At 37.5% G+C, this 20,893-nt stretch overlaps 1 protein-coding gene across 1 annotated transcript in view; it reads right to left on the bottom strand.

Moving 5' to 3' along the window:
• Positions 1–20,893, bottom strand: part of ttc27 (tetratricopeptide repeat domain 27) — a 100,346-nt gene that overhangs the window by 30,677 nt on the left and 48,776 nt on the right. Inside the window, exons 10-11 of the mRNA XM_016269793.1 lie at positions 11,740–11,853; positions 1,726–1,821 (exon numbers count right to left, since the gene is read on the bottom strand). Of these exons, the coding sequence (XP_016125279.1) occupies positions 1,726–1,821; positions 11,740–11,853 (210 nt within the window). The remainder of the gene's footprint in view (positions 1–1,725; positions 1,822–11,739; positions 11,854–20,893) is intronic.

Below are 20,893 nucleotides of genomic sequence, written 5' to 3'. Positions count from 1 at the left end.
ATGCAGTTTTTTGTCTCGCCAATAAAACACACTAAATTCGAAAAACTGACATACAGAGACAGAATAAAAGTAAAAGTGAGAGAGAAAGAAAAGCGTTGGGAGCCCATTTGTGCAACCTTTCTGTCTTTTCATTTCCTCATTCATTTCATCTCCAACAAAACTGCCACAGTGAACACTTTCCTGATTCATACACATGCCAAAATGATTCAGTCTGATAGCAAATCCAACAATTTCTGAAATTTGTTCCCAAAAAAAAAACCGTTATGCCCTCCAACACTCTGCCGTCTCTATACCCCTGACACACACACACTTTTCTCTGGCTGCATGCTGCTCTCGTCTCTCTCTCTCGCTTGCTTGCAGTTTTGCAGCATTCTATTCCCCTGCCAGCAATAGAAGCGACTTCAATTCCAGCTTTATTGCGGTTCACTGTTATTACACAGAGCGCGAGCAATGTCATCCACAGGACTGATCACATCAGCCCTCCCTTCTTTTCATCTATCCATCTCTCCCTCCACCCAACTCACTCTCGTTTTCTATTGAGTCATTTCATTCCTTTTCTTTCAAAACCCTTCAATCCATGCTGGCCTGTTACAATTTGCCATTCTCCTCCATACATTGTTTTGTTTCACTCTTTAGATTTATTCACTTGTTTAACAACCTCTCTCTTCAGAAAACATTTGTTTGCTTTTCATTAGTTGCATTATTGCCCAATCAGGCAGGAACGGAGAGTTACAGGCTGCTCTATTACCTGACAAACACTGTCAAAATGAACTCAACGTCTCATATCCCTGGATGCCCTCGCCATGTAGGGGAAATTAATTTCATATTCGATCTGCCAAAGCTCTTATTGACACGACACTGGCTGTATAACCCAGCTGTTGTGTTTACTGAAATGGGTTTCTGAGAAGTAGATAGATAAATAACGGCTGCCCACGCTCATTTGAGGTGATTAGCTCAATGCACTTGCGCGTCTGGTAATGAGAGAAAATATGCAAGCAAATCAATTTAGGCACCAACAAATGAGTCAATCATTTCCGTTTTTCAAATTAACTCAGGTAATCTGGCTTTATAATATGTGAATTATTCCCTACATGGGAATAAATTCAGACATAATAAAGATGAGAAAATTAGGGGGGCTCAATCAAGGGTAAAATGGGTTCTCAGACCAAAATTCTATTATGCACTTTTAAGCACACACACAAACGCTCAACTACACACAGTTTTGTTTAATCATTCACATTCATTCATTCATGTTTTCATTTGTACAGTCTTTTTATTAAGCTCTCCAGAGCTCAGGAAGGATATCTTCCTATTTTAGCACTGGAAATTTTGTATATTTATTATTTTGAGAGACTGATTATACATATTTTGTATGTTCATCACAGGAACTTCTATCTTGGTCGGCATTTAATACATTATTGTATTTTGACTGACTTTTGTGTCATCCTCAAAAAGAACAGTCTCATAAATAACGGTAAATCTAAAAATATATATTATATATAAAAATATAAATAGAATACAATTATTTTAACAAATTTGTGCATTTAAAAAAAGGAGGTTTATGGAAAGCCCCCATTCAGATAAATGGTACAGTTTGTAAATGTGTGTTATATGCTATAAAACATGCTATAAAAGGGTATGTAAAACATAATGGACATTTCTAAAGCATGACCATTTTGAAAAAAAAATGAAGTTTTATATAAACAAAACAGGAATTCAGTTCACCTGTAGATCCCAAAGAGGAGGTGCCCGACAGGTGTAGAACATCTTGAGTCTCTCAATGACGGGACAGTTCCTCTCACTAAAGAAATCCACCAAGGTCTGAAAGAGAACAAAATTACGTTTAAAACACTTCCAGGCTCATTTTCTACCATTGCTGGTTTTACTAATGACATTTTTCTCTTCTATGTTGAAATAACACAGATTTTCCTCAGAGTTTGCTACAAGAAAACAAGGTAGTTCATAGAACTGAGTAGGATTTCAAATCATGAACTTCCAGAGGGTCCCCCAACAGCCGAGCAGCTGCCTTTAAGACAGATGTTAACATATCTCTCTCCAGGTATTACAGACATTCTTTGAACACAAAGATATTAATATAAAGAGCATTTTGAATGTGCTTAATGTTTAGTGTGATATGTGAGAATGTTAAAAACACCCCTAAGCAATTAAGACGCATTGTGGGGAAAACAATTTAAAAACTATTCCAGTGACTCATTAAGCTTTGATTTACTGCTCACCACAGACCTAAATATACTTCCCAATCAATAACAAGATGGCAAAAAGTGATCTAGAAAAAAAAAAAAAAAAAAAAAAAGAAATCAAATCACAAATTATGGCAATAACTAATAGATCTGCCAGCATATGCCAAAATGTTTATTCAAATTTTTTGAAAGACATGCATCTCTGCTTCCCACAGAGAAACGCTACAGGGTTTGACTGCTGCGTAAACCCAGTTAAAGCATGTGCGGGCCTGCTGTTTGAGACTCTAGTGAGAAGATCAACACTCATTCTGTTCACAAACCATATTTCAATATTTCAAAAAGCAATAAGATAGAACACAATAACACATTGCAGCTGTGTACATGCAAAAAAGGCCGCAAATGCAAATTAGAAGCATCCTTGTCTGCAGAATAACAGACTGAAAATGATCGTACACAGAATGCTGTCTTTGGTCATTACCCTACAAATCTTTGATTGATACCCCCAGCTGTCAATTATTATGAAAATATGGACTGCAAACAGCGTCAATATGAACCGAAGACAGGAAAACTGTGCCATACTGGACCAGCTTCAATATCTCCCCCAGGATCCTGTAAATAACTTCATGTGGAACTGATGTCTGCAACATTTGAGTTCCAGAACATTTCAGAATCAAGCAAAAGTAAAGAAAGTTACATATTCCAGAAAATGCATTTCGTAAACTGACGACAAAATGCAATAAAGATGCAATTTTCCAGCTCCAGTTGGGGGTTCACTTAGGAAATCATCTGGAAATAAAACTTCAGACTGAGTAGATACGATCAGTTTCTATGGAGGATGGCAAAGCTCGTCTGTGGGTAGCAGATAACTAATTACTTCTTTAGCATTTCCAGGGCTGGAAAATGCCTCGCATATATAAATGCTAATCTACTGATCAGGAAGGGTTGAGGGAGCAGTTGAGAAATGAATTCTGATGTGGAAGGACACCATGGCTGCACAGTAAATACGCACATCACTGAGATGTCTATTAGAAAGTGCATCACAATCTACTTTTGAACGATATAAATCTTTGAAAATTCAAATATTTTAAATATTTCTCTCAAATTAAATAATGATTATTTATTTTATTCTACTGTTGTGAGTCAATGAGTTTTTATATATAAGATATAAAACATTAATAAAATATGTTACATATAAATTAAATGATACATTTTAGATTGTGCTTTTAAGGTGTACCCAGTATACGCATTCCTTTTATTAAAGGGGTGGTTCACTGTTTTTTTTCTAGGCTTGATTGTGTTTATGGGGTGCAGTCTAACGTGTGTTAATGCTTCGTTTTTAAAAAAACTAATTATTTTTCACATAATTTACCTTTATTCCACACCGCTCTGTCCCTTCTCTGAGAAACAAACTGATCATTTCCTGTTTTTATGAAGCCCCGTCCTCAGAAATAGGCAATTGGCTAAACCGCCTCTAGTGCGCATCTAAACGTCCCGCCCTCACCTCAACGGCATGTGCTCCGGTTGTATTGTAAACAACGGCGTTGTTAATATGGCTTATCAGTTTGAGCCCGATTGAGAAGCAGAGGATATTATTGAAGAGGATTGTGCAGAACCTGAGCAAACATGGCTTTTAAATGGTAGGCCTATGTTTTTTGCTTGTTGTTATACTTTTAGATATGTTGTTATTTGTAAATGCTACCGCTTATGTTAGCTTTTAATATACGGTTTTATCCTGATTAAAGCTTTAATACAGTACGGCAACTGCACGCACATCTATGTTTAACGCTTCTCATAGCTATGTGAAAATAAGTGTATAATTGTAACATGTCATTGTTGGAGCGGAGCTGTGAGAGAGAGAGAGAGAGAGAGAGAGAGAGAGAGAGAGAGAGCCTTTTCCCGAGGGCGGGGTTTATCTGGGTTTGTTACGTCACGAACCCAGGAAGTAACTTTTTATAGTCCCTACCAGCCATTTTTGTAGGCATTAAAATGCCAGAATTTTAAAAGATGATATCTCCGTTTGCATTGAACTTTCAGCTTTGAAGATATTGTTTATGCTCAAACAGCAACATTACACACTAACGTTAAAAAAGTGAAATCGCAATCAACCACCCCTTTAAAGAAAGAACAAACAACTAAAAACATCTTAGAGGAGCTTTAAGACCTTTAATCAGTTGTCAGTGGGTGCTGGCATGGAAAGGTAATGGAAAAAACTAAAGTAACGCACCGCACGCAAACAGTGCCCAAAAACTGAAACACACAGTAATAACTAAGAGTTAGAGAGACTGGAACAAGCCACTGAAACTGTGGATGTAGTGTGGTGGGAGAAACAAACGACAGACACAGTGGGTGTGGCGTCAGGCCTCGGAGAGGCTTTTATTAACAGAAAATAACAGAAAAATATCCAAAACAGGGAATAAAAGTGTCCAAAGGGAAAGAGTGTTCAAAATAAACAGGGGATCTGGTGTCCTCGTCGTGCTGAAGGGTTCGTGAAGGTGGGGCAGTGTTCGGGAAGGAAGGGTCCAAGTAAGAGGCGGAGTCCGGCGGCCGCACGCGCTCCCCTCTCGGGCCCGGGGCACGAGGGGTGGCAGCTTCATCTAGTGGCTTCGTCCTCCTTGGCCCACAGCACTTCCAGGAGATTAAACAGCCCGGCATCCTGGCCCGACAGCCGTTTCACGGGTGCGGTATTACGTCCGGACCACGGGTCCGGCAGCTTGTCACTTCAGCGGCACTCGATCCCTCAACGCCCTTCCTGGACCCACAAGAACACCAGTGTGCATGCACGGGGAAGAGACCGGTCTCTCGAGGAGAGGCACGCTCGGCATTTTAACAGCGGCGGTGCTGAGGCTCCATTCGTTTCAGGTGTGCCACATCACACGCCGCCAGACCTGGATGATTCTGCGCCCCTCCTATCTCGCACACCCACTCCTGTCGGGAGCCTGGCGAAGGGCGGCGATTAAGGGACGGGGTGATGATGATAATTAGGGGGGAGGCAGCCGACTCGCCACGGTAGGTATAGATATCTATATCTAATAGGTTTATAATTAATTTTAAATGACAGAAAACTAAAAAATGACTAAACAACGACTAAAAAAAAAAGGTACACTTTAGCTCTTTCTGCTCAAGCCGTTGACAAAATGGGGCAAAGCAAACTCCCCCACAGTTGACAATTTGGCCGTTTAGTTTGAATTACACGTAAACCTTTCCATGGAGGAACTCCAAGAGCCAAATACAGCGGTGGAAGGAAATGACATCACTGAGCATACGTCATGACTCGGCATACTTGAAGAGAGGCGGAAAAGAAAAACCCCTATAGAAAGTCAAAATCGATTCACAGCAATTCAAATGCAATCTAGACCAGTGTTTCCCAACCTTTCTTTAGTCGCAGCACCCTTTGGAAATTTTAACAAATTTGTGGCACCTTACAAAATTAATTGTCACAATATTTGAATTTCTTACTTCGATATGATACTTAGAAAAGTATAGACATTCGGTACAGCAGGGAAGAACTGCAGAATATACTGTCATTCAGATATTTTTAATATTATTAAAAAAAAATTGTCCATCAATGGTGGCAATCAGCAGGCTAATTTCTAATGAAAAGACCAATTTATATGACAGATTTTAATGTAGGCTTTTATTCATATGTAAACATTGTGAGATAGCTAGTTATAATGGTAATTAAACAAAGTTTTGCTCACTCTGTGTATTTTTGATTATACAGTTGGGTAATTTTGTTGCAGTAGCATGAGATAGCTTGATTCGATTCGATTCAATATTGATTATTTTTGGATATATATATATCAGACAGGTACACATGCCAAATTTTCAAGGAAAATAATTCGTAACTAATGCTGTAAAATATACATGAGTCAGTTGGTACTACATTACTATAATATTGAAGGTCATAAAATATAAATTAAACATTGAAGAACAGTAAAAATGATAATGAATATATTATATGGTGCATATATTTAGCAAAATGCCCCTCTCTACAGTTTATTTTTCTAGCTGACTAATAAGCTTATGGTCACCAAATATGTTTTTTTCTGAGGTTTGTTCTAAATGTGATGTTACGTGACATTGTTTAGAAGCTGTTTTACTGACGTCTTTGTCCTTGAAACACTGATTGAACGATTACACAAGACAGAATACAGATTGTAAAGTTGTACTCTTTCTTTCAAATTACCTTCGGATGTTTAATCATGTTTATTTTGTGCTGAAACTAGTATTAATTTGGAGAAGATTAGTTCACATGCGCTACGTGCTGCTGCGTCTGTTGAACTGAGGCGCAACAGCGATCTGTCACTCCACATTAAACAGCATTTATTGTTTGAATACTGCATTACAATGGACAAAATTTTAAATCTGAGACTTTGTTTCATATTAAAAGTACCAAAGCACAAAATGCTTATTGCGATATGTTGAATGGGAGGTGCCCTTCAATGTTATTTTGGGTAAATATTTTTTTACCCAGCCCTTGTGTCTAGTCAGAGTCGCTTTTCATACATTCACTGCAGTGTGCATCTGTTGTAAAAAAAAAAAAAAAAAAATCAATTAAAAAAAAATCAATTCTTCCAGTGAATTACTTCAACAAAAAAAACTGTGTTTCTGCTCCAAAAATACCTCAAGTAACATGCGCTCGAGTCTCTTTTTTCCAAAGTTGCCATGACCCAAGCTGCCAACTTCTATTTCAGCGATATTATTGATTAAGCACGGAAATTGAATTTTACGTTCAGAGAAATTGACTTCCTCCAGGGCCTGATCGGAGTCCTAAATGAAAAATAAGAAGTTGGCAGTCGATAGCGCGTGGTGTAAGCTCCGCACAGGCAAATTGTGCAGTCACAAAGAGCGCCTCTAATCCAACAATGCACCAGACTCTGCCATTCTGAATATACAAAAGGAATAAAAAGTTTTCTGAAGTCCTGGCCCACTCCGTGGCCTAGATACTAGCTGCTCTAAACTGTGAGAAAAATGCCAAGCACACAGGCAAAGTGCCTTTCTGCCATTTCTGAATACATACTCTGCGCTCTTGATCTCAGACGAAAGGCCAGAGGAGGCAGAGGAAATTAAGTTTGTCAAGTACCACTGTGAAACTCAAACCGCAGTGAGACGGAGGAGATAACAGTCTGTGTGTGCGATATTCACAAAATGTCACGACTGTTCAGGATGGAAAGAGAATAATATTGAAGACAAAACAAAAATCGTTCTAAATTGATTACATCAAATGTGAAGTTGATGAGTATTTATGAATGATTGTGTAAAAATATTCAGTATGTTCCTGGAATTCACCCAATCAAGAACTAGAACTTCTGCCATTAAAGGAGGCTTGTGTCTGCAGACAATAAATGATTCATGTCATTAAAGGGATAGTTCACCCAAAAATGACAATTCTGTCATTAATTACTCACCCTCATGTTGTTCCAAACCCGTAAGACCATTGTTTATCTTCGGAACACAAATTAAGATATTTTTTAAATCCAAGAGCTTTCTGACCCCGCATAGACAGCAACGTAACCGACACGTTCAAGACCCAGAAAGGAAGTAAGAACTTCGTTAAAATAGTCAGTGGATCAACTGTAAAGTTATAAGCTACGAAAATACTTTTGGAGCACAAATAAAGCAAAAATAATGACTTTATTCAAGAATTTTACAAATTCCGGTGAACTACTGATGCCACATGGACTATTTCAACAATGTCCTTGCTACTGTACCTTTCTGAGCCTTAAATGTGTTGGTTGTGTTGCTGTAAGGTCAGAAAGCTCTTGGATTTCATCAAAAATATCTCATCTATATCTCGGGGTTTGGAACAACAAGAGGCTGAGTAATTAATGACAACATTTGTATTTTTGGGTGAACTACCCCTTTAAAAGAATCCAAACTGCTAAACTTGGCATAAAATTAGCTTTTATCTATTAATGAATTTCTTAGTCAAACTCTCTAGCACACCATCACCTTTTTTCCCCCTGAAAATTCTGAACTTTTTTCCCCCCCTCAAAATTAATACAATCAGCTCACAAGATCTTGACCATGATCAGGAGCAAGCCACAAATTCATTTTTTTATTTCCAACTACTAACAAATTACATAGTAACACATTTTATGTTAGTTATTAAATTAGACAAACTATAGACATGAAAATCTTATATTGACTGTCAAGTTTGATGACCTGGTAAGAAAATAAAAAAATAATAATAAAATAAAATAGTCATCTGATTATTTTTTCCCCCAGTTAGTTGGCCTAAAGTCATGGGCTTTGTCTCTATTCTCTTTTTCTATTCTTTTACTCAAACACCACCTTTCTAAGGGTGGCCATATTTCCAGTCCACCATTTACAGTTTTAACAGAATCAAAACAAAATGACTGAAAAGGCAACACACAATAGAATAGAACAAAATATATGTAAAGATAACTTTTGTAGAAGGCAATTTGTACAAATCAAGTTATTTTGTCTTGTAGAATATATGCATCTTTGTTATATAGCTTCTTTAGGGCAGTACTGAAAAAATTATATGATCTTATTTTTAAAATTGAAATCACTCTTAAGAAAGTGCTAAACACATTCCATATTTGGCAAAAGGGCATGCAAACTTTTGAGAAAAGAGAGGTATATAAACTATATGTGTGGGTTTGTACTTCCACAAAGTGTTACCTGACCTTCCTCTCTCCCTCTCATCTTTTTAACTTTGTTAAAGTGTTTCGTCCTTCTTCACTCATCTGAGAGTGTGCTGTCACTCTCGTGATCGCTCCGGGGCTCTGCTCAGCCGGGATCGCTCTCAGGGTGACTGAACTCACCGGTGTCAGCAGTGGGATTTGCTGGGCGCTTCATGTTTCTCTAACCCCTTGATGGACAGGTGTATGTGTGACTTGCTGTGATCTCCTGTCGGACTCAAACTTGCCCCTCAGGGTGGCCTCCTAGAGTCCGGCTCCCCCAACGATCTGTCACATTGAGTTTTGGGATGTCAGAGAGCAGCTCCACTAGGCAAACACTTAAAACTTAAAGGAAGGAAGAAAGCAATCAAAGAAAGAGAGCAATGTGTCACAGCAAACTCTGCTCAATAATGACCTTCCATCAGTCGTAAGTTCATACAGAGAGTGTCTGATCTCACCCTTCAGCTCTATAGGCTCTTAACTGATGATCACCTTCAATGTTACGGCCGCGTCTATGGGCGTCACTTGAGCTCAAAAAGAGGGATGTCATCATCAGACACAGCAAATGGACAAAGTTTAACTACTGCAACACTCCTTTATCTATGATTTGTTAGCAGCAGACAGTGATAACAATAAAATAAAAAAAATAAAATGTAGGGTTTCTCACTAGACTACATTGATATTTTTACTCACTTTTCTCCCACTACTAGTACTACTACTACTACTACAACAAACAACAATAATAATGGATTGAAAAAAGTATGATAATTAATATAATTTGGTGTTTCCTACCAGAGTTGTTAATAATAATAATAAATAGTAATTAAAATAATGGATAAATTAATAATAATAATTCTATTATATTTGGGTGTTTAAAGATAAATTGAAAAATAAACAGCAAAATAATGTATTATACTAATGACATTTTAGTAACAATAATAATAATAAAAAATAGTAATGGATAAAATTTATAATAATTCTATTATATTTTGGTGTTTAATGATAATAAATGGATAAATTAATAATGCATTATTATAATTTAATTTTGGTAATAATAATAATAATAATAATAATAATAATGTCTCTCACTACAGTATTTAGACAGACATATAGATTTTTCGCTAGACTAGATTTTAATTTATGACCATTTAAGAAACCTTGCCATTCAAATATGACTGATGACTCTATAACTTAAACCATAACCTTAGCAGTAAACCACTTTCAGAGCAGAACATCCATATAATGTCTGTGTGGTGAGACGGATTTATATTCACAGTCCTACAATGAACAAATTACAGTAAATATATAAAACAATAAAGTAAAAAAACTGTAATAATGGACAAATCAACCAGTTTCTGTCAAAAAAGTATTTCTACTCCTCAGAAAGACATTGGAAGCCATTAAATTAAATCAGAAGGACAGGAAGAGCCAGGCTGCCCCCCCACCCCACACACACACACACACACACACACAGAACATATCACTTCTCTGGTTTTACTGTTCTGGCTTTTCCTCAGTAAAACAAGGACACAAACGGTCATGACAAATGACAGAGGAAACAGGAAGCAGCCAAAGGGAAGCTAAAGCATCCTCCTCCCTCAGGCTTATCTGTCCATTTCTCTTGCCCACACACAAATGCAACAAAAACAACAGGAGGAAATCTGGGATCTCATTTCTCTGGGTGCTGTAAAATTTTGGAATCCTTCAACTGAAGCCAGTAAATGTATGAATCAACATACTGAATGAAGCCATCACTACCTTTGCAGCTCATATTCAATAGAAGAATGTACACTCCTTACTGCCTCAGACTAAAACAATGACTACTTCGTCTCTGGCTCTTAGAATGAAACCGTTTACACTACCATTCAGAAGTGGTTGGTAAGATTTGTTCATCATTTAAGGCTGCATTTATTGTCCTACAATGAACAAATTACAGTAAATATATAAAACAATAAAGTAAAAAAAACTGTAATAATGGACAAATCAACCAGTTTCTGTCAAAAAAGTATTTCTACTCCTCAGAAAGACATTGGAAGCCATTAAATTAAATCAGAAGGACAGGAAGAGCCAGGCTGCCCCCCCACCCCACACACACACACACACACACACAGAACATATCACTTCTCTGGTTTTACTGTTCTGGCTTTTCCTCAGTAAAACAAGGACACAAACGGTCATGACAAATGACAGAGGAAACAGGAAGCAGCCAAAGGGAAGCTAAAGCATCCTCCTCCCTCAGGCTTATCTGTCCATTTCTCTTGCCCACACACAAATGCAACAAAAACAACAGGAGGAAATCTGGGATCTCATTTCTCTGGGTGCTGTAAAATTTTGGAATCCTTCAACTGAAGCCAGTAAATGTATGAATCAACATACTGAATGAAGCCATCACTACCTTTGCAGCTCATATTCAATAGAAGAATGTACACTCCTTACTGCCTCAGACTAAAACAATGACTACTTCGTCTCTGGCTCTTAGAATGAAACCGTTTACACTACCATTCAGAAGTGGTTGGTAAGATTTGTTCATCATTTAAGGCTGCATTTATTTGCAAATTGTGTGAATATTGTAATAGATTTTAAAATGTAATTTATTCCTGTGAATTTTCAGAAGCATTACTACTTAGGCGTCACAATCATTTCATTTCCAAAATCATTCTAACATGCTGATTTGGTGCTCAGGAAACATTTCTTATTATAAATGCTGAAAACAGTTAGGCTGCATAATATTTTTGTGAAAACGGATACATTTTTTTTCAGCATTTTCGATGAACAGAACATTCAAAAGAACAACATTTATTTGAAATATAAATTCCATTTTTCTTTAGGAATATTATAAATGTTTGTACGGTCACTTTTGACCAACATGTGTGTTCTGCGCTGTACTTTACCTGTGTTTGCATCATGGCACGTTCAACTCTCCGTGAGCTTCCTCTCTCCAGCTTAGTCCTCAGGCACAGTGATGTCACTTCCACTGCCCAGAACTTTGGCTGAGACAGCAAACACTGAGGAAGAGAGAGAGGGAGATGAAGATATCACTCACGGTGACATACAGATTTTTCACATCCCACTTTCATGAATATAAAATCATATGTGCAACTATATCATAAACCAATAAGAGAAATTCCTGTCACATTCTCAACCACAGTGACAGCAATCATACAAATACCAACAAACATTTAAAAAGGTATCTATAATACACACACCACTCCCTGAATACAGAGACACGTGAGCGATCATTGGCCTGTATCACATCAGCAGAGCGGCAGGTAAGCGAGGGTTAGAGGACTCAGATGGAAATACTTTCCGACACGCGTTACTGGAAAAGCATCCTGTCTTAACTGGAGCAAGACCGACATGTCAATACTGAATGAAAATATATGAGGTGTCCGTTTTAAACCGCACAAGGCATTCTAGAAATCAAGAAATATACATCTGTGCCTGGGAGAAGGATCTTAAGTGGTAAATACTGTTGAGCAAACCTTTACATATTTACATATATGCATTTGGCAGAAAGTGACTTATGTTGCATTCAAAGTATCTTTTTTTAATATCAGTTCTTTGCTAGTGCCATGCTGCTGTTGGACCAACAGGAATTAAACGGGCGCTTAACTGTCAACCCAATTGTAGCTATTTTTTGTTTGCTTGTTTAATCCGTTCTCTTGCTTTTCCTAGGAATCAAACCTATGACTTTGTCATTGCTAGTGCCATTCTCTATAGTTTGAGCTATAGGAATAAAATTACAACTAAATTTTAAACCAAAATCTCAGTGTTTTAAAAAGGTCCATGTTGTTTGTTGATTAACTAGTGCTAGGGATGCATGAAAAATAAACTAATTTTTATATAATCATCATATATTATATAGTTATATCATGGCCAGTACCCAATAAATTAGCAATAATAAAATAAATAAATAAAGATACTAAAAAATATATATAAATTATACATAAAAAATAAAATATTAAGTAAATACACTAAAATAAATGCTACAGGTGAATTCAGGGCATTGCAACACCATATTACACAGTATAAATGTTATTTAGAAATTTGTTTAGGATTATATTTACATGTACATTACATTTACATTTAGCAGACGCTTTTATCCAAAGCGACTTACAAATGAGGACAATGGAAGCAATCAAAATCAACAAAAGAGCAATGATATGCAAGTGCTATAACAAGTCTCAGTTAGCTTAATGCAGTACATGTAGCAAGGTTTTTTTTTAATCATAATAAATAAAAATAAAACTGAGAATAGAAAAAGAATAGAGCAAGCTAGTGTTAGAGGCCTTTTTTGCTTTTGTTAATCAGAAGTCAGAATTATAATTGTATAATGAATAAAAAGAAAACAAACAGATAGAATGCAAAAAGATTAGAGAAGCAAGTGTTAGTTTTTTTTTTTTTTTTTTTTTAAGAAAACAAGCAATTAGTAAATAAATAGAGTGCAAGTCTAAAAGTTAAAAAAAAAATGTTTTAATTTTTTTTTATAAAGAGATGTGTTTTTAGCCGATTCTTGAAGATGATTCTAAGGACAGGTCATTCCACCAGGAGGGAACATTTAATTTAAAAGTCAGAGAAAGTGATTTTTTGCCTCTTTGGGATGGCACAATACAGCGCCGTTCACTTGCAGAACGCAAGCTTCTAGACTCTGAAGTAATGAATTTAGGTAAAGGGGCACAGAGCCAGTGGTGGTTTTGTAGGCAAACATTAATGCTTTGAATTTTATGCGAGCAGCTATTGGTAGCCAATGCAAACTGATAAACAGAGGTGTGATGTGCATTCTTTTCGGCTCGTTAAAAATTTATCTTGCTGCCGCGTTCTGTTGTAAAGGTTTGATAGAACTGGCTGGAAGACCTGCCAAGAGAGAGCATTGCAATAGTCCAGCCTGGACAGAACAAGAGCTTGAACAAGGAGTTGTGAAGCATGTTCCGAAAGAAAGGGCCTGATCTTCTTGATGTTGAATAAAGCAAATCTGCAGGACCGGGCAGTTTTAGCAATGTGGTCTGAGAAAGTCAGCTGATTATCAATCATAACTCCAAGGTTTCTGGCTGTTTTGAAGGAGTTATGGTTGATGTGCCTAACTGGATGGTGAAATTGTGATGAAATGGATTTGATGGAACCACAAGCAGTTCTGTCTTGGCAAGGTTGAGTTGAAGCTGATGGTCCTTCATCCAGCAAGAAACGTCTGTTAGACAAGCTGAGATTTGAGCAGCTATCATCGGATCATCAGGATGGAATGAGAGGTAGAGTTGAGTGTCATCAGCATAGCTGTGATATGAAAAGCCATGTTTCTGAATGACAGAACCTAGTGATGCCATGTAGACAGAGAAGAGAAGTGGTCCAAGAACTGAGCCCTGAGGCACCCCAGTAGTTAGATGTTGTGACTTGGACACCTCAACTCTCCAAGGACCTATCTGAGAGCTAAGACTCAAACCACTGAAGTGCAGTTCCTGAGATGCCATTTGCCAATAGGGTTGACAGGAGGATCTGGTGGTTAACCGTGTCAAAAGCAGTGGACAGATCCAGCAAGATATTAACAGTGTTAATAAATTTGTGATTTTAAAGATCAACTCTGAAATGTAAGAATAGATCTTTATATAGACCCAAGCCATATCTAATTCAAATATGTGCTTTTGGATCATTATAAGATCAAATAAATTACAAGTTAAATGCTTTAATCCTAAGTGACTCACAGTACACTTAATACAGGCACTGGCACCCCATGAAATGCCAAAAATATTCCTTACATGGATGAAACAAATGCTAAAAACCAAGAGAATTTGCTATTGGATATTGAATTTGCTATTTGGTTCGTAAATAAAGGCTCCGAGCTGTGCAGAGGAATTAGTGGCAGAAGCCGAGAACAGATCATGGTATCACAGCACCGATAATAAGAGAAAGAAAATGGTGAGTCTACCCGGAGTACAGTAAGTCAATAAGAGATACTGAACCATCAGACAGTCAACCATTGTCAGACCTGTGAGCAGTGTGAGGATAAGCTCTGTTTTTGTAGCCAATTGGGGAGAGATGTAAGAGAAAGGGTTGATCCTAGCCTTCTTGGAAAGCAAGAAAGAGTATGAGTAATGGAGTATTTGTAGTCAATGAACAAAAGGTCAGTTCCTGAGTATGAACATACACACATGCATATATATGCCTCATGATTTCAAGCACTATGTCTGGCCTCCTCCCCTCAAAGCATTTATTACAGGAAAGGGTAACAGCACTTCGGTACCCTGACCTACAAAGGGGAAGAAAGGAAAATGAAAAAAGCACCAGTGTTTACATGTAATTTATGAGGACTTAAAGCCTGACTCATCAAACTCCTACTCTTAAACCTGACATACACTTCAAAGCCTTGCCATCTCCCATTTTAACTTCAAAGATCAGATATGCTGTGAAACAGTGCTCACCCTTATCCTCCCTGCTTTTACAGTAATTTAATATGTGTACGACAATTTACTACAACATCAACACGTATGAAATATGCTTTTTTTATATTCAACTATTTAGGAAAAAGTCGGTTGAAAACACAGTGCGACTTGGACACCTCACCTCTCCAAGATATCTTGAAGGACCTACCTGAGAAGTAAGACTCAAACTACTGGAGTGTGGTTCCTGAGATGCCCTTTGCCAATAGGGTTGACAGGAGGATCTGGTGGTTAACCGTGTCAAAAGCAGTGGACAGATCCAGCAAGATATTAACAGTGTTAATAAATTTGTGATTTTAAAGATCAACTCTGAAATGTAAGAATAGATCTTTATATAGACCCAAGCCATATCTAATTCAAATATGTGCTTTTGGATCATTATAAGATCAAATAAATTACAAGTTAAATGCTTTAATCCTAAGTGACTCACAGTACACTTAATACAGGCACTGGCACCCCATGAAATGCCAAAAATATTCCTTACATGGATGAAACAAATGCTAAAAACCAAGAGAATTTGCTATTGGATATTGAATTTGCTATTTGGTTCGTAAATAAAGGCTCCGAGCTGTGCAGAGGAATTAGTGGCAGAAGCCGAGAACAGATCATGGTATCACAGCACCGATAATAAGAGAAAGAAAATGGTGAGTCTACCCGGAGTACAGTAAGTCAATAAGAGATACTGAACCATCAGACAGTCAACCATTGTCAGACCTGTGAGCAGTGTGAGGATAAGCTCTGTTTTTGTAGCCAATTGGGGAGAGATGTAAGAGAAAGGGTTGATCCTAGTCTTCTTGGAAAGCAAGAAAGAGTATGAGTAATGGAGTATTTGTAGTCAATGAACAAAAAGGTCAGTTCCTGAGTATGAACATACACACATGCATATATATGCCTCATGATTTCAAGCACTATGTCTGGCCTCCTCCCCTCAAAGCATTTATTACAGGAAAGGGTAACAGCACTTCGCCTTCTTGGAAAGCAAGAAAGAGTATGAGTAATGGAGTATTTGTAGTCAATGAACAAAAGGTCAGTTCCTGAGTATGAACATACACACATGCATATATATGCCTCATGATTTCAAGCACTATGTCTGGCCTCCTCCCCTCAAAGCATTTATTACAGGAAAGGGTAACAGCACTTCGGTACCCTGACCTACAAAGGGGAAGAAAGGAAAATGAAAAAAGCACCAGTGTTTACATGTAATTTATGAGGACTTAAAGCCTGACTCATCAAACTCCTACTCTTAAACCTGACATACACTTCAAAGCCTTGCCATCTCCCATTTTAACTTCAAAGATCAGATATGCTGTGAAACAGTGCTCACCCTTATCCTCCCTGCTTTTACAGTAATTTAATATGTGTACGACAATTTACTACAACATCAACACGTATGAAATATGCTTTTTTTATATTCAACTATTTAGGAAAAAGTCGGTTGAAAACACAGAGAATATATATTTACAAATGTGCTCTACCAATTACAGTTGTTCGAATTCAGTTTTTAACTACAGACTATTTGAATCAAAACCATTTCACATCAATAAAAAAAATTGTGTCCTTTTAGACACTATGTTGCCCGTTTTGCTAAATTTTGCCAACGAAAATATAAAGACAGAACAGAACTGTTAGTCTCCGAGCAACACACTCGGAAACATTTCATTTCTTAAACTGCGTTTTAAATGAATTGGGTGAACCATTACATTTTATGTTGAATCAAACAAAATATTTCTTGCTGAAGCTACTTTTTGTAATGCCTATTTGATGCTTTACACAACAATGACTTTAAATTATCTTTTTTTTTTAAAGATTTATTTTTTTGGCATTTTTGCCTTTGTGATAGGATAGTTTAGAGCTGACAGGAAGCGAAGTGGGAGAGAGAGGTGGGTGGAATCGGGAAAGGTCCTCGAGCCAGTATATTTTGAATCATATTTATAGACAATGAAGCACAAACTCAATGAACTAAGAAGTCTGACATTTAAATATGCTGCTAACGTTGATGAATTTGTCTTACAAGACCAGTAAAATGGCAGCTGATTCATTTTTAGGAGGAAAATGGGCCCTGCTGAGGAGTTATGTTTCTGTAAGAAACACACCAGTCTCCTGTGGTCCATTTTCTCCCTGTGTGTTAGCCTACTGTACGGTGGGGGTCTATATTTGTCTTTGTGGAAACGTCTATATTTAAATTCACCCATACTGTAACAGGCCTCACCCCAACTCTGTCTACAGACACAAGGGCTCCAGAAAGACTACAGAGCGAGAGAGTGTCTCACCAGTTGAACTGCCTATCCAGACAGCATTTTCAGGCATCTTTGGCAAGCTCACAATGCAAAGGTTGTTCCAAACAGTAGGCAGAAAAAGTTATGCTGCCTCATAAGACACTTGATCTAAGGCATGTATAATCACAGATAAGGCAGCCTCAATGCACTGCTCTAGCTCAGCATTTTAAACAATGGCAGAAATGTAATTGTATTGACAGAAAACAGATTTTTCTAATTACAAAGGCACAATGGTTCTCAGACAAAATAAGTACAAATACGAAGTGTTTATGTTAGCCCAAGTCACTTTTCAGTTAGGATCCCATATTAGAAAATATCTTCTAGACACTAGAAGAGCAAAACGTTCAAGGTTTGGTACAGAGCCAGAAAGATCTAATTTTTCAGTTTTGCACTATCCTTCAATAAAATAAACCTGGCTATGTCTCTGAAGCACTGATGAACATAATGAATAACAGAGACACTTCGGCTGTCTCCAAACGGGCCGAACGTATCAGATGGAAGGGCAGAAATTGTTAGTGACACAAGCATTTTGGCAGTCCATCTTTTGGAAACTCAAGCTGATAATGTGTGGATTGTCTTTTTCCCCAGCAAAACTTCCTGAGTTCCCTCTAAGTGTGTGCTATCTATCTTTCAGAGGAGCATAACCCAGGGTGCATACCTGAGGTCTGAACCCGATAACACAAGATCCCCGAGGCGGCGAAGAACGAGCAGCGCCGCCCGAGGTCAGACAAAACCCAAACTCACTCAGACCATAACTAAATTGGGATCCACAAAATTGAATACAATTACAAAAACACCTTCAAAACAAGCAGATTTACAAAATCAGAAACAGTCAGGAAGAGAGGAAAAGCACGCAAATGTTGGTGTGTTGAAAAGGCAGTGGTTTTCCAGGGATAAGTCAGCATTCTCATTTGGTTTGAAGATGGATATCTATCTAACAAACCTGATTTTGTGTGTGATACCAGGACAAAGCCTTACAAAGTAAAGGAAGTAGAAACTGTTCTCAGCACAGCACAGTGGGTGACACTTAGTCCTATGCTGTGAATACACACACACACACACAATGAGGGAGAAATGCAATATTAAAGTATACATATATACTTATACATATATATAGTACACACACATATACATATATACTTCTATTGTGTGCGTATACTTTCGGGTTGCACAAAACAAATTCCCACCCCAAGAGGTCTCGCTGCTCACTGCAATGCCAAGTTGACAAGATGATTATCACAAAGCTGTTTCCTTCCCTTGGGAAGAACAACCATCAAGAAACAACTTCTCAAGCTGCTAACCCCTCCCACTCCTTCCAGCATGGCACCTCTGTTCCTCTCCGCACACTTCTGCCACTCTGTTGCTATGGTAACAGTATCAGGGCTCAGCAATGGGAGGGAAAGCATTTTAAATCACTAGACCAGCCCAAGACTGAGACAGTGTATGGTTAGTTACTTTGCAGAAAAAAAAAATCTATGTTGGGCAACTTGTCTTTAAAAGAGACCGATTATGTGCCTTTTTACAATATGTATTATAAGTCTCCGGTGTCCCCAGAATACCCCACAGATCAATTATTATATCATTTTGAAAATGCCTATTTTGAGTGGAAGCAGAAACCCGCTGTTTGTGTGCATGTCTCTTTAAATGTTGCTGTTGTTCCCTGCCCCCTTTTTCTAGAATATGGTTGTGCCTTTACAACTGTTACCTCTGATACTCTGCTAAAACACATTGTTTGGTTTTGATCATCATGCCTAAAACACTGGAAACGTTTAAACTTCTGATATATGATTTTCATTCATCATGACTGGCTCAAAACCCTTGATCATTCACCAATTTTTATGTTTCCCCAATCCCTATAATCTTTTTTGGCAAGCGATTTTGTTTTCACAATTGTTATCTGTTGTATCATAAGATGTATATGCAAGAGTCTGGTGATTTTAATCCTCCAGGAAGCTTCCAGACTAGATGAAAGACAATGATTCTTGAGGAACTCTGTGTACCTTCACTCCAGACCCGAATTCAAAACACCGAATTCTCTCAGTACCGTGAGAACATAGACAAGTAATATTTTGACTTGTGCAGGGTCTACCGTAAGCATCCCGGGGGAAGTCGACGTTGCTTTCCATTTTTTGACTTTAGGCACCTGGACTCTGATATATGAAAATACAAATTAGTGGATGAAATCAGTCTAGTTTTTCAAATTCAATTGAAGAAATTAATATTTATGGGGGTCTTAACCAATAACTACAAAAGCAAAAAAGAAATCACAATTCAAAAGTATTTTTCATTTGATGAACTCCAAACTCTAAACTCTAGTTTAATTTCAAGTTTAAAACTTTCAAACCAACCAAATTAACCAATTTTTGGACTTGTCAACAAAACTTTCGCACCCTTAATTATAACAAAGTATAATTTAAACAAACAAAAAAATGAATAGCCAGTCTTCTGGATACTAAAGTATAAGACTATAAAAAGAAGGATGACTCTGTGAGCGACTCAGAGAAGCTTGACATCACTAATAAAAGCACAGCTGGAATAATAAATGAGGTAAAGCTGCAGCAGGCTGCCTGTAGAGACACCCGTCCAAAGACGAGGCACAGAACGGTAGATGTGAGCAGTAGCAGCACAGCTCTTCTGTGGTCTTTCCAAGAGAGAGAGACACCATGAGAGATGGAGGGAGGGGGAAATTTAAGAGCTGCCTAAATTAGGTGTTCAGTGGTCCGAGTCTTTACCTTTATTACTTTAAATTACACAAAGAAAGAGTAAAATGTCCTAATTTCTGGGGATAAAAAAAAAAAAAGACTTTAGACTTTCTGTAGAAGTTGAAGGCATGACCGACTCTGAAACGCTATTGTGAAACTCCTTGAACATCAGTCTTTGCTTTCTACTGATTAATTACAACAAAACCACCAGCAATATAATACAAAGTTCCTTATTCACTGAGGGCTGCATACTTCTTATTACTACTGCTGAAGTGGCGCAAGGCAAGAGCAGAGAGCAGGAGACTCAGATTCTAAGATGTCATTGAATTGAGCAATAGAGTGAATATTAGATCATTTTGTGTGACAATTAACGTCAACAGTGGATTTCTCTTGGGGCACAAAAGCACAATGATTACACAACCTGGTAAATGTTGTGTTAAAGTCCTTTTTGCAATAAGTATATTGTGTTTACGTATGATTACAATCTTGACAGTTTTTCAAATTCCAAGAAAAAAAGCATTTATATGTACCATGTGACAGTTGACCACATGGTTTACTTACAAGCAGAGCCAGTTATCATTTAGTTTTACAGATGTATTTCTCAAAAAAAGAAAATGTATAGGTATAGATGTCTGTCTG

Source organism: Sinocyclocheilus grahami, unplaced genomic scaffold (genome assembly GCF_001515645.1).
Source record: "Sinocyclocheilus grahami isolate Dianchi unplaced genomic scaffold, SAMN03320097.WGS_v1.1 scaffold54.1, whole genome shotgun sequence".
Classification (NCBI taxonomy): Eukaryota; Metazoa; Chordata; class Actinopteri; order Cypriniformes; family Cyprinidae; genus Sinocyclocheilus; species Sinocyclocheilus grahami.
Note: the sequence above shows the minus strand (reverse complement) of the source record. Positions and strands in the feature narration are given on the sequence as shown.